This window comes from Haemaphysalis longicornis, unplaced genomic scaffold (assembly GCF_048455015.1).
Source record: "Haemaphysalis longicornis isolate Haplotype H1 unplaced genomic scaffold, Haemaphysalis longicornis Haplotype H1 scaffold_23, whole genome shotgun sequence".
Lineage (NCBI taxonomy): Eukaryota > Metazoa > Arthropoda > Arachnida > Ixodida > Ixodidae > Haemaphysalis > Haemaphysalis longicornis.
Genome location: NW_027526306.1, coordinates 6,048,687 through 6,062,362, shown reverse-complemented (window position 1 = coordinate 6,062,362; position 13,676 = coordinate 6,048,687). Strand labels below are relative to the sequence as shown.

Sequence of the window (13,676 nt, the reverse complement as noted above, 5' to 3'; positions counted from 1 at the left end):
AGGCCCAGGATCTTAATGCTGGGGCTTGGAGTGATGGCCTGGCCATCAAGTATTATTTGAATGTATTCCTTGATTTGGCGTGAGGGCGGCCGACAAGGAGCGGTGATTTTTTACGAGAACACTGGAGGCCACAGGCTTTAGCCCATTGGCGTACTAGAAGTGAGATGCCATGCATTGGTGTGAGCTTCCTTTAATTTTTGTAACTCTTAGCACATGAGCAAGGTGCAACCAGGGCCGCTGGATGGGCCTGAGTGGTCGCGTGACGCTTTCACGTGGCATTCAGCGAGAACGCAGCGGGAGAACCCATAGATGTGCTTGGTCAGTACACCACCTGTCTTCCCCGTCTTCGCGTGGGCTCATAGCTAAAGCGGTAAGGCAACGGGCTCTCGCTTTGTTAGTCTGTTAGTTCCAGGTTCGATTCCCGGTGGTGGCAGTAAATTCTTTTATTTGTTCGCTGGAGTTTCCTGGTGACACCAACGGTCGCGAAAGAACCCTTGCGGGGTAGAGGTAAAAAGCTTTGCTTTAAAAAGGTTAGGACACAGCCCCGCGTGCAATACGTGCAAGCTTGAGGGGGACACTGCTGATGGGGACGAACAGAAAGCTGATGGCAATGGCTAGCGAGTCGACCCAGCATCGGAAGGAGCTGCCCATAGGCCTGATCAACTGGTGACGCGTGCGGCACCAAAGTTCAACGGAACGTTTAACAGCAGATCAACACATATTTCATCTTAGCTTTCTCCGCCACATTCTTAGAACGTCAAAAAAAAAAACATCCCGACTAATTTTTTTCTCCAATAAACCAATAAACGCACGATGTGTCGCCTGATTTTAACACTGATACTATCTTCTAAATGATACTAGAGCCACGGCTCGTGAATGTGACGTTCTTGTTGTTCGCAAGTGGGCTCAAATTATGTGACAACATGAAATAATATATTTTTTTTTAGAACGCCCGATGCAGACGTATTGCGATGACTTACATCACCAATAACTCGGAGAATATATATAGCTGTTCCAAGAATTGACGCGGAGAAATCTAAGCAATGAGTTCGTTTTACTTAGCCCTAATACCTATTTTGGGCAAACGTAGTAATGTGGGAAAGTTCCGCTTCTGAAAAGGAGAACTTCGAAACTAAGCTACACAACTCTGCCGTCTTAGGATGTGACTGAAAAATAAAACTTTTTTTTCGACGCACCTTTACATATATCTATCTACACAACAACCTTGCACGCGAACCTAGCGAGAGCATTTTTGTGCTGCGCATTTTTGTGACAAACATTTTGTCGTTTGAAATTAGCCTTTGGAGATCACCTTTTTAATCCACATGAAGAAAGTATAGGTATCCCCTATCCTTTCTTCTATCCACATTTCAGATGTGAAACAGCCAAGACCTGAACCAGAGTACGAAGCGTCATTTCTGATGAACATACTTCGGCAGCGATACCGCAACGAGGATATCGGTCCAGACATGTTCCATCCTACTCAGTGGGACAATCCCAGCGCATGGGGCATCTTTGACTTCTGCATAAAGCGCATCGTCCTCGACAATAGTCTCGATCCACTCTCGTTGAGCGACGTTTCTGACATCACATGGAACGGTAGAACTTTCCAGATACTCAACGTGACCATCCAAGGACTCAAAAATATCAGACGGGGCGGTGAAAACTTGGTCAGCGCTGAGAATTGTGGCCTCGTCGCTCGTGTTGCACTGTTTTTCGAAAACATCGTGGTGCGAATATACGCGAAGACTTCAGGCATCACAGGGCGACTGGACACTCATGTTTATGGAGTCAACGCGGCGCTGGAAATACATGAGTGAGTCAGAATTTACTTGACGCATGCATGCTCCAAACAATGATGGCCCTGCCGTCAGGCTAGGTGATTATGCCTAGTACCACTTCGAGGGCACCGGAATTTTACTAAATAACTAAACAAGTTGAAGTCGTTCCTGATTTATAAGTAGGTGTGCTGGCATTACAAGACCATATTTATCGTCGTCGTTATTCGCCCGAATGCCCCCAAAGATTTCAATACTAATCGCATCCCCGGAATATTTTTAATTATCTAGGCTTCAGCAAATTTTATCTCCACTCCACAAAAAAAGACGACTATATTATATTTGTCCTTTTTTGGGGAGTTAACCGCACACAGTGCTGGAGTGTAACAGGGTGCCTTCACACATTAAATGCGGCTGTTTTAAGCAAGGCCAAATATTTTCATTTTAGATTATGGATCTCTCTAATACAAACAATTGCCTAATGTTAGTGGATATTTTATATTACAAGCGAATATTCGGTTTGCTTTTGAAGCCGTATCTGAAATACAAGTAAATCTGGAGCCATCAAAAAGGATGCACATTCCCGTGGCCCCAACTGCGTTTAAGCTCCTGTACCCATGTGAAAACTCTGTAAAACGTGTATAAATCGAAGGCACCACACTCAGCTACCTGCGGTTACTAAGAACACGATTTCTGCTGGGATGTAACCGTTGCATGCTATAAACAGGCAAGGCTAGCAAATTCGGCGTGACACAGGAAAAGCTTTTGCGAGGCTTAAATAAGCTATACTTCTGACAGATACTTCCGTAGTTAAGTTGGTAGTATTTTTCTGGAAAGTTGGGGTTCAACTTCTGATGGTAAAAAGATGTAAAAGCTAGGCATGTGGTTTGGCTGCGACCAGAGCCTGCACAACATAGGCCAGCTACGACGGAGAATAGTGTCAACTGCTTTGTTTCGCTGAGTGATATTAGTGGGCTAAAGCATCTACTATGACTACTTTTTATCCAGAAGTGTTATGGTTTCCCTGGTCTTGTGTCACTAGGGGCAGCCACCCTTGCATTGTTTTAAATTCAACCTAGTGAAATTGTGATTTTTCAAAGTTAATAAAAATTCGTGATTTCTGCTCTGTGTTAATAGTATTCAGGCGCCGTAAAGCTCGCATTCTTCGAAAAAAAGCGTTTCCCAGAACATCTCCTAGATTCATCAGCGTTAAAATGCGCCTTTTGAGTATTAAGAATGCTTCCCGCCAATTTTGCCACGAAATTCAAGTAGCGCAAAGATCAAGCAAGGTACAATATCATTGCAAATAGTCAAGTGCACCTTGCGGTATTTACGCTTATACGTCCTCTCGTATAATAGGTAAAGAAGCGCACGTGCGTCTGAAGTTTATAAAGCCAAGACAGGTACTGGCCGAAAGCGAAAAGACTTCTCTCTGTGGATCAATCGGCTTTTTATTTTCCGGGAAAACTAATTTAGCGTTTTCCTGTTGTCACAAAGTTTTAGGAGGAAAAAACATTCTTATTGTATAACGCTGGAATTTATATCAAGCAAGCCAGGTCCCCATTGTCCCCTGTAAGCACGAAGGGCATCACGCTTGTCCGTGAGAACTGTTGGCATCAGTGTATTTTGGTAATATCTTGCCAAATATATAAAATTTCGTATCCTTCTGTGTTAGTGCAAGATGCCCAAATTCTGCGATGTGTCTTGGTCTTAAGACACACAAAAATCCATGTGCGGCGCTGTGAGTTTTCCCGAGCTTGTTTTTTTATGTAACCTTAGTACTCGTGAAAGTGTGAAATTTGTGAACCTCGTGAAAATTGCGAAACTCGTGAAATACGTTGAAATTGTGACTGACGCAAGGTATGTGTGTTCTTTTCTTTCTTCTACTTCAGGGTTAACAAAACGCTCCAGGTCGTCGACTATCAGCTTAACTTCACCATGCCCGTGGATACTGACAAGTACATACTCACACCGGGAGTTGGACCACTCGTAGCCCTTTTCACCGGGCCGACGCACAGAACACTCACGGAGGACGAAACCAACACCCTCGAGGAGGCATCGAGAAGATACGTTGAAGCGGCGGTTTTCAAAGTGCAAGAATTTATCAAGGATCCTGCATCCTACATGCCCTGGGACACGTCTATCATCGATGCTTTCCGTAGATACAAAAATGAGCGCTAAAAGTTAACCCTAGCTGTTTAGGATGGTGAAGGGAAATCTTTCATAATGAAACTAGAATTCCGGCAAAAACTGTCAACTTTTAGCGTAAAAAATCCCTCATCTAGCAACGCACTGCTGCTTTTCAGCTCTTGTGGGAAACGTCTTGCAAAGTCGCTTGTTAGGCGTTCACTTCTACAGGAGGATGACACAATAAACTTTCTTGAATGAAATCCTCACACAATTAACAGCCGCATGTTCGCCACCAACACGAACATTTCTTGTTCATTGCACAGGTGCTGCATCAGCTGTAATCAGCAACCCGCCAGGAGATTTATCTCTTATTCCTAGTGCAAATTTTATTTGGTTTACTATGTGTCCCTCATTAAGACAACTTGTTTGGGGCGCTTCCTTCATAACTTTTCCAGCAATTCGAAAGGAATGCTTACATATGTGGACAAGTCTGCCCATATGTGCCCCCAAAAGCATCGTAGTCCTTGTCTTTTCTGATCAACTTTTTGCTTAGCTGTGTTCTGTGATGTAAGGAGAGGAATGAGGGTAGAGAAACTAAAAGTGGTCACGCTCGCAACCCTTGACAGCAGACAGTTGCTAGTCGCCCGCTTCCCTTTGTGGAGCTATTACACATCACAAGCAGGGGTATATCGACAGCAAAATGGCCGGAAGTTGCCCCTGATCAAGATCACTCATAATGATCACTTATGTATGATAAGTAGCCATCGCTTCTTATATGATTGATTGATTTATTGATTGATTGATTGATTGATTGATTGATTGATTGATTGATTGATTGATTGATTGATTGATTGATTGATTGATTGATTGATTGATTGATTGATTGATTGATTGATTGATTGATTGTGAGGTTTAACGCGAGGAACCTACACCTGGGCTTTGAGGCGTGACGAAGTGTAGGGCTCCAGATTATTTTTACCACCCGGGAATCTTTACCGTGGCCCAAATCTCGACTAACAGGTGCTTTCGCTTTTCTCCTTCATCCAAAAAGCAGCCACCGCCGCCGGGATCGATCCCGCTATCAGCAGCACAACGCCTTAACCTCTAAGCCCCTGCGGCTGGTAGCTGTTACGCGTTGCTCTGTTCAGTATGATCAAAGAGAATGTAACCTTGAAGTTTTTTGTATTTTGTTCTCTAATCTGCTCTTTTTCTTGAACTTTATCCATCGCCGCAATATGGCGCTCTCCACATAATTTACTGATTTACGAGGTGAGAAAATAAAAATGTTATAAATTTGTTATATCAAAACACCACAACAGCCAGAAACCACAACAGTCTAGGTGCAACTTCGTTGGTATTTACTTCTTCAAGTGTTGCAAGAAAAACATCTTAGCATATGTTATTTCCGTCCAGCCTGCAGGGCTCCCAAAGCGATGTTTCGGCCTGCGTATTTCACTTCTAAGCGCGCGCACAGCACCGATCGCTTCTTTGTGTGCAATTTTTTTTTTTTGGAGGGGGGATGGAGGATACGCGAAGTCAGGCTTTACGCGCTCGAAGTAACTTTATTTTCAAAATAAGACCCGATTCAAGGACGTGGTAAGTGGTTCTGGGAGCCATCCTATATTCTTCAAGATAACTAGGGCAGCCTAATGATTGGAGAGTGTACAGCTAATTTTCAAACCAAATCCTAATATCGCTAAATAAAAAGTTGCAGATGACACCTACATTTACGTCTTAAGATGTGAAACGCCACAGCGTTGCTTAGACGCCGACGAAGGGCTTCGAAACGGAGTTACTTCGTTTACAACGCATGCTTTGCAGGCACAAATGTTCAGTGAAGAGAGCGAAACTAGCGGCAACGGTTTTTATTTGCCCTGGCACAGGAAGGACAGTGGCCACCTGCGCTTGTGTAGCCGAAGAAGCTGGCGTTGAAAAGTTGCGTCTGCAGGGTGTACGAGAACGCGACAGTGCCAGTTTTTCAAAGATTTACTTTTTAGCGTCGCGACCAGCCTGAACGTTTTGGCATTTTTTTCTGTGCGGAAGGAATAAGGTGTAGTTGGTGTTTTGGAAAAGGAGGTAAACAGATGATAAGGAGCTCAAGGGTTGCGCCTGAATTGCAAGGCCCCAGGCGAAGCGGTTCTTTTTCTGGCTCTATCTGAATACGCTCACGCTTATATGGTGACGAGGTTGTCAGGGGCACTTCCCATGTTTCGACGGAAGTGAAACATGCAACGTTTCCTTTTTTATCCCGTGTGAATATATTCAAATTTCGACAGGTCGCGTGGAAAAAATTGTAAGTTTTCCTGTACATAGGAGTATTATAGTATTGCCGGGCATCTGCTTCAAAGCATGTTCGCCCATCTATATATATACGCGCTGGTTCGTATCCTGACCGAGCATGCGATTCTTTGAATATGACATCCTATTTGGCACGGGGAAGGATGATGCGCGTCCGCGTGCTTTTTGTCAGCTGCGGCGTAACCTTCCAGACTCTCGTCTACGAGTGTCAATGTGATGTAAACTTTCAACATTGTAGACGGAAGAATCTCTTTCAAGCGTTTGATTATTCTGCCTGTAGAAACAAGTTTAATGGCCTTTTGATAGTGGGCAATGATGCATAAGCTAATATTAGGTAGTTCTCATAGGCGGGTCGCCGACCTGTTTGGTGATCGCGAGAAGTGGCACGTTGATGCCTTATATGCTGTCCTCATGATGGTGTTAATTTAGTTTCATTCAGTGCAGGTACATTTCTAGAATGGTAGGGGTGATGAGTGTCTGCATAAGTGTTGGCATTCCATTTTCTCTCTTTCTAGGTCTTTTCTTGGTTAGGTGTATTGCAATGTGGTCCAAATAGATAACAATTTTGAATTTCTTGATGATTGTGAGTTCATTTCTGCCGCTTCTCTGTAATGCCACGCTGGCGATTTTTACGAGACCACCCTCTCAGACGATTACCTGGCCAATTTTTAAGGTGATCTTTAAATTGTCTGCGTGATGCCATCCGTGCTTTTCCCAACAGAGCTTGCCCCGGTGACAGGCCCGCGAGGACTTTCAAAAGTAATCTAAACGTTTGCCTACTACATGCCCTTTGCCCGATTTAGTTTCTTATTAACAGATATTTAATGCGTTTGCGGTCTTGATATAGGTCTTCCTTGCTTTTTCAGAGCTTGGCGTTAATCTTTTGCCAAGGTTTCGCCCTTTCTTAATTACGTGACACAATGTTGGCGCCGCATAAGTTCCGTTGGCAGGGGAGCATTGGCGTGATGAAGTACGTTGCAGCAGCGGCTTGGCACCGTATCTCCCAAGGTTGCGACTACCGATACGGCGTATAACACACCTTACTGCGCAGGCGCCGTCCCCGCTGAAACCTCGCATCGTTCCTTCCGTCTCCGCCGTAGTATTGTTGTCCTCCTTTCCACATTCGAGTTGCCACTCTGCCGTATTTGAGGTTCGGGTGAGAGCTCGTGTCTTGCTGCACCAGTAGTAGTTTACAGTTGGCAGCGGTGACGTACTTCCGTGAACACTGGATTAGCACGGCTGATAGTGGACAGCTAGCCGGCAGGAAGAAATGGAAAATGAGCCTAATAACTCTATCGCGTTAAAAGGAAAATCCGTGGGTCCTGTGTACGCTGAACTTTCTCCGGCAAACCCGATGAGCATGCATGAAAACAACTTGAAACGTAGTTAGAAGTAAAAAGACAACACGTGCCTGGGCTTATCTCTCTCGCTGCAGGGCGGGTGTTCAGAGAGCTACTGCGTGAACACAGATCAAGCTATAATGTCGGGGTGGAGGGATTGCTGGTTCGGCGCGAGCAGCTTTAACATGACAATAAAAAACACAGTCAGAGTCAGGCAGCTTACAATCAGCGATGCAGCGAGTAGGAACGGGAACCATGAAAATACTACCATGAGGCAAGGTATAATGAGAAACCCGTTAATGAACCCGAAGGAGTAACACATGAGTAAGCACTGGCCGCACGCTATAGCGTCGCTGGCTAACCATCTGTACGAAGTGCATGCATGGGCGCATTTTTCTTATTTTCCATGTGCAGCCTGGCGTTCTAGTTTGGACTTGATTGCTGGCTAGTTGGTTTATGATGTACGAAAGAATAAGTTTGCGCAGAAGACGATGCCCTCGTTCTGTCCTCTTGTCCCTTCGTCCTCGTCTTCTGCGCAAACTTATTCTTTCGTACTTCTAGTTGGGATTTAATGCACACGCGCAGGAGCCGGGCGACGAGGCACGTAAAAAACTCCCAGAAGCAGATTATAAATTACCACCGGAAATCTTTGAAAACGCATGCAACGACACCTTAGAGGATTGAGTCGAAAAACAGGAACCGACAGTGCTTATGGCGGCATTTATTCGACTGAGCCTGTGCTCGTTTACAGGAAATAATAACGTTGGTTTGTCAACAGCGCAGCATTTAATTTGAAATACTTTTACGCGCCGCTACTCTACGAAATCCAGATGCAACGATATAAAGCGTTGGTAAAATGCCGAATGACACTTACTTGCACTCTTTTTTGGTCAGCGACGACGCGAGTTAATTCCAGGTTTCATTGAACACTACGTTCTTCACATTCTATACAGAATGCGTTTCTGTACACCTTACCTCTGAAACAGCCAGTTCAACAATCTAATCCTCCTAGTCATTGTACAGCCGCGAAAAACCTCGCGGCGGCAGATGAATGCTTAGACATTTTTCCTCTACGAGAAGTAGAGTAACCAAGACAGGAAACCGAAATCACCGCGGTACCGAAGTCATTCATATGTCTCCGCTAAGCCACTCAGGGGTCGGACCACAGCCTGGCGTCTGTTTTGGTGTCTGGAGATATAATTTTTGAGCCTTTTTGACCCCGCTGTCAGTGTTGTAGACCTCAAACCAAAGCTTCCTAATCCTCTGTGCATTATCATCACCGGCAGTTCTGATGACTGCAGTTGCCATCCTCGCCTGTACATAATCATCACCGTATGGGTTGTTCCACCTCCCGAACGCCAATATGAATGATCATCCCAACATTTCTCTCTCAAATTTTACGGTCACACATAACGAACGTTAACATTACGGGAGCCAAAATCTTACGAAAGCTTTTTGTTTCAATTTTTAAGCTTAAGGAATGTGGAATGTATTGGACATTTCAGGCAATTCCCTGCCTAACATATTTTAAAACCGGACCTTTAACACCCACACAACTCTAGACTAGCGCATGTTCTTCTCTATGGATAGCCCTAAATACCATGTCATCACTAGTGCGAACGATCTCACCATAAGGGATGAGGATACGAATGTTCTGTCTTTCCGCCAGTAGCAAATTACAAACTTAAAATACCCAATCCCACCTTCAGAAAATCGAAATCCTACATCGTCACTGACATTGTCAACATTTGCCTTTGTGGCTGGCCTTTTCAAAGTATACATCACCGGTGATTCTAGTGCCCACTCCGTGTAAGAAACATTTCTAAATTTTACCTGGTGATCTTCCGGCTACCATCTTGTATAAACCAGTGTGTAGTTCTCCCATAGCACAAAATTCATTTAAAACGTCGATTTGGTAGATACAATGGCCGAAACAGATTTTCGACCAAGTTATACACGATCATGCAGAACATGGTGAGGATACAGTTAGTGAAAAAAGGTTATTCGGGAAATTTCACGGCGTGCCAAAAGGGATGGGAGGGCAAGGTTAGATTTCATGGCAGTAATACTGGCTGCTCGATTGTAGTTGAACAGAATAAACCTGAGTTATTTTAATCACGTTCTTGTGCCTTTTTAAGTTTATCCTGACTTGGGTGCAATACCGAGCATGCGTATTCCAGTTTGGAGCGTATTAGTGTTTTGTAGAGCATTATTTTAGGTTGCGATTGCCCCTTATAAAAATTATGACGTAAGTAACCTAACATTTGGTTAGCGTTGCTAATTACATATTCCGTGTGAAGGTTTTAGGTTACGTTAGTAGTAAAGTGGATGCCAAGGTATTTGTAAGATGTAACTGATTCTAATTGGACACTTAAGATAAAGAGGTGGTAGGACAGTCTTGGCGCGGGAAATACGCATCACTTTACCTTTCTTATTGTTCAGTTCCATTAACGAGGTTTTGGACGAGTAAGCAACAGCATTAGGGTCAGACTGTAATATGGTAGTGTCATAGACCTTTCATAACGCCAAGCGGTGTCATGGACATTGAGAAGGCCTATGACACCGCTTGGCGTTGGGGGATCTTCAGTGACTTCACGTCATTCGGTGTTTCGGGCGTTATGCTAAACACCGTTGCAATCTGCATGTCTGAAAGAACGTTTCGCGTAAGAAATGGTAGCGCACTGTCAAGGGTTCACGTGTAAGAAAATGGCGTTCCGCAAGGTGGAGTTCTTTACCTGCACTTTTTTAAAGTCAAAATGAGCTTTCTAGGTATGGCATTGCCACCTACAATTTCTTATTCTTTGTAGGTATACCGGGTCCAGATGGCATTGCCACCTACAATTTCTTATTCTTTGTAGGTATACTGGGTCCAGATATCTTTTAAATCGTGTAATATGTCAATGTGTAAACATCAGGTCCGGCTTGGTATCAGAAAACGTGCCGGCTGGGCAGACAAAAATGGTTTTAAACTCAATACAGAAAAACGTTTCTGTGTTTTGTTTTCTAGGGACCGCGGGATCCATCCGTTCCCAGATATTACTCTTAATGGCATTTCAATTTTTTAAGAGGAAGCACAAGATTTTGGTCGTAATATTTCATAACAAACTAACATTTCTTGAACACTTCAAACATCTGAAGCAAAAATTCCTAAAAACTATGAACATTCTTAAAGTTTCCTCCCACCAGTCCTATGGCGCCGACAAGCAACTCCTCCTGCGTGTTTATAGCGCCCTGGTTGGATCTCGATTGGATTACGGCAGTGTCGTGTAAGGGTGTGCAACAAAAACTGCGCTAAAAATGCTCGACCCAGTGCTGCATTTGGGGTACGCCTTGTATGGGGCGCTTTTCCCATCAGCCTTGTCCAAGGTCTGTAGGTCCCTACATCGCCAGATGGTATACATGGACATGTTGAATGCCTCAAAAATCATGTGTATGACAAATCATTCTTTTAAACCGACAATTAGTGATGCATCCACAAAGCAACTCTTTTTATATCGTCCGTCTATTTCCAAGCCGTTTCCTCTCAGAATAAGAGAAGCAGCTTCTAGGCTAGGAGTCTCATTTTCAGACATCCACATGACACCAATCCTTGATTTTATTCCACCATAGAATCTCCGCCCTGTATCGTGTTACCTGTCTTTCACCCTATTTTACAAAAAACACACCAAGGAATTGTGCTTCTGCCGCATTTCTTTTCCAACCAGGATAAGTATTGCTGTTCTGATTTTTACAGCGATGTGTCCAACAATGCAACTGCTGTGTCCTGTGCTCCGCATGGGTCAAACTTTTATGTCTCTAAAACAATGTCTTTGTAACACTATATTCACAGCAGAAGCATACGGTATTTTAATTGTCTTAAATAACATTGTCGAACTTCAAATTTTAAAGTCCATCACGTACGCGGACTCCCTTAGCGTTGTACGTGCGCTTGCATCTGGAAAGTGTTCTAAAAACTTTGTCATCAATCTGGTTTTAAGGCTATTATGTCTTCATATGCATCAGACCTGGAAATAACTTTTTTTCTGGGTTCCAGGCCATTCCAGGATTGCCGGAAATGAGACCGCCGATCAAATCGCCGCTGCTGCGACACTCCTGAATACAGTAAACTTAACAACAGTACCCTATACCGACCTCAAGCGATACATAAGGCACTACCGTCTGAAGACATGGCAAAAGGAGTAGAGTGAACAGAGAGACAATAAATTACACGTAATAAAACCACATTTGGGACCGTACACCACTGACACATACAGCAGATACACAGAAGTTGCCTTTTCTTGGCTGCGGATGGGGCACACACATCTGACACACTCGTATCTGCTCACAGGGTCTTCGAGACCCCTGTGTAGCAGGTGCGGAGAGGCCGTATTCATAGTTCACATCTAATTACATTCAAGGCATTCGTTTTGCGTTAGGTGAGTTTTTCATTTTATAACGGACGTTAAAGTTTTACAGCTCCTCACATATCATGCATACCCATTCTGGCCCTATACACCAGCCAGCTTAATTTTATTTTAGTTCGCTTCACTTTTGTTTTTACTGAAATAGTTTAGTATTTGATTTGCTACTGCATTTATAAATAACACTGTCTTTGGCGCTCTTTGTCCTACTGCCCATGCGCCAATAAACACAAACTATCATCATCATCCCCATCATCATCATTTTCATACTGTATCCGATCACAGGGGTTGTCTCAACAACGCAAGTGTGTTTCCGGAGCTCTAAAAAATGTCCAGCAGCTAGATTACACTCGGGACGTGAATGTCAGCCTGCAATGGTACGCAGGAGGAAACTATTATGAAATGAATTTGTTTCAGCAAAAACTGGGCTTTAAAGCGCGTATTCGTCCGTGACGCGTTCTTCGCGTGTTTAGTGGCTTAACGAACGCAGACATAGTTAAAGCAACTTTTTATACTGTATGTTGCGGAGAACTAACCAAAACAATTAAATCTATTCTACTCAATGCGAAAGCTGTCGGAATTGCGGAGCAGTGATTCGCCATAATGGGCTGTAGCGCCGTTATCTGCTCGCTGCTACCACCCAATGCAATTCAAAATTCCCGCCTTCACAGTGCTCGCGCGCCCCCTACCTGAAAATACGCCTGCGGGAGTTCTGTTGTTTTTGTGCTTGCTTGTACTCCAGCACGTGCCGGCGTTGCACTGGCACGTTTTTTTTCGCTTGCAATCGTAAAAACCAACTCAACGAGCGTTCCTAACTAAATGAACGCGGCCACTGCCGGTTAATTACGTATATTCTGCCTCAAATGTAGCTACAGTTTTCTTTGCGTTAAACAACGTGGAGATGTATGACAAGCGCCAGTAGTTCACGAGTTCCGAACGCTTATCACTACATAAACCGCTTGGGTTTCGAAGCGTCTGGGTTATGCCACGACGACAGCCGCTACGGTCCAGCGAGCGGGCTGCGACGAGAAGCCAAGCCCATAAAGTGCTCAACACTTAAAATCTAATAAACATCTCATTTCCGTGGTGAGGTTATGAATATCGGGCGTGGACTGCGTGGAGGGGTCATTCAATCTTTATTTGCCTCAATGAAACGAACACATTTTCTTTTGAGGTTCTCAACTCGGTTAATATCATTCATAGCTAGCGGATCAAAAGCTACAGATGCCTGCTCAAGTTTGAATGTAATGAACGTCCCGTAAGCAAAGACCTCAACATTACTTGGAGTATGCTTGAGCTTTCTCCTTAAGCCTGGAGTTTTAAACGCTCAACCACAAATGTACATGTTGAGACCATGACAATATTTGGGAAAAAGGCAAAGACAAAACTTCCGTAATGGTGCTCCCATGAATGTGATACCGGAAAACGCTGTGGTTGTTACACTTGAAAGAACTCTTTTCTGAGATCCAAGTTCCCTGTCGTAATCATCCCACCATGGTCGCTACTTTCCATAGCTTCCTGTTGGTTGCCAGCCGTATCACTTGCGCCACGAACATTCTTAAAAAATAAAATCATTGACCAGCAAGTTCAATAAAACAATAAAAAGATTTAGTGAAAACGTTGAAGTCAATTTAAAAAAAGAACGGTCCCAAACCCGCTGCGCCGAGACACTCCAGATTGAACAGACAGCGCACCAGAAACGCAGTCTCTAACATTAACAAACTGCATCC

The 13,676-nt window shown here is 44.0% G+C and overlaps 1 protein-coding gene across 1 annotated transcript in view; it reads left to right on the top strand.

Moving 5' to 3' along the window:
- Window positions 1-4,175, top strand: part of LOC144172530 (uncharacterized) — a 28,645-nt gene extending 24,470 nt beyond the window's left edge. The window contains exons 4-5 of the mRNA XM_077701206.1: window positions 1,375-1,816; window positions 3,671-4,175. Of these exons, the coding sequence (XP_077557332.1) occupies window positions 1,375-1,816; window positions 3,671-3,959 (731 nt within the window). The 3' untranslated portion in view covers window positions 3,960-4,175. The remainder of the gene's footprint in view (window positions 1-1,374; window positions 1,817-3,670) is intronic.
- Window positions 4,176-13,676: the final 9,501 nt, after the last annotated feature.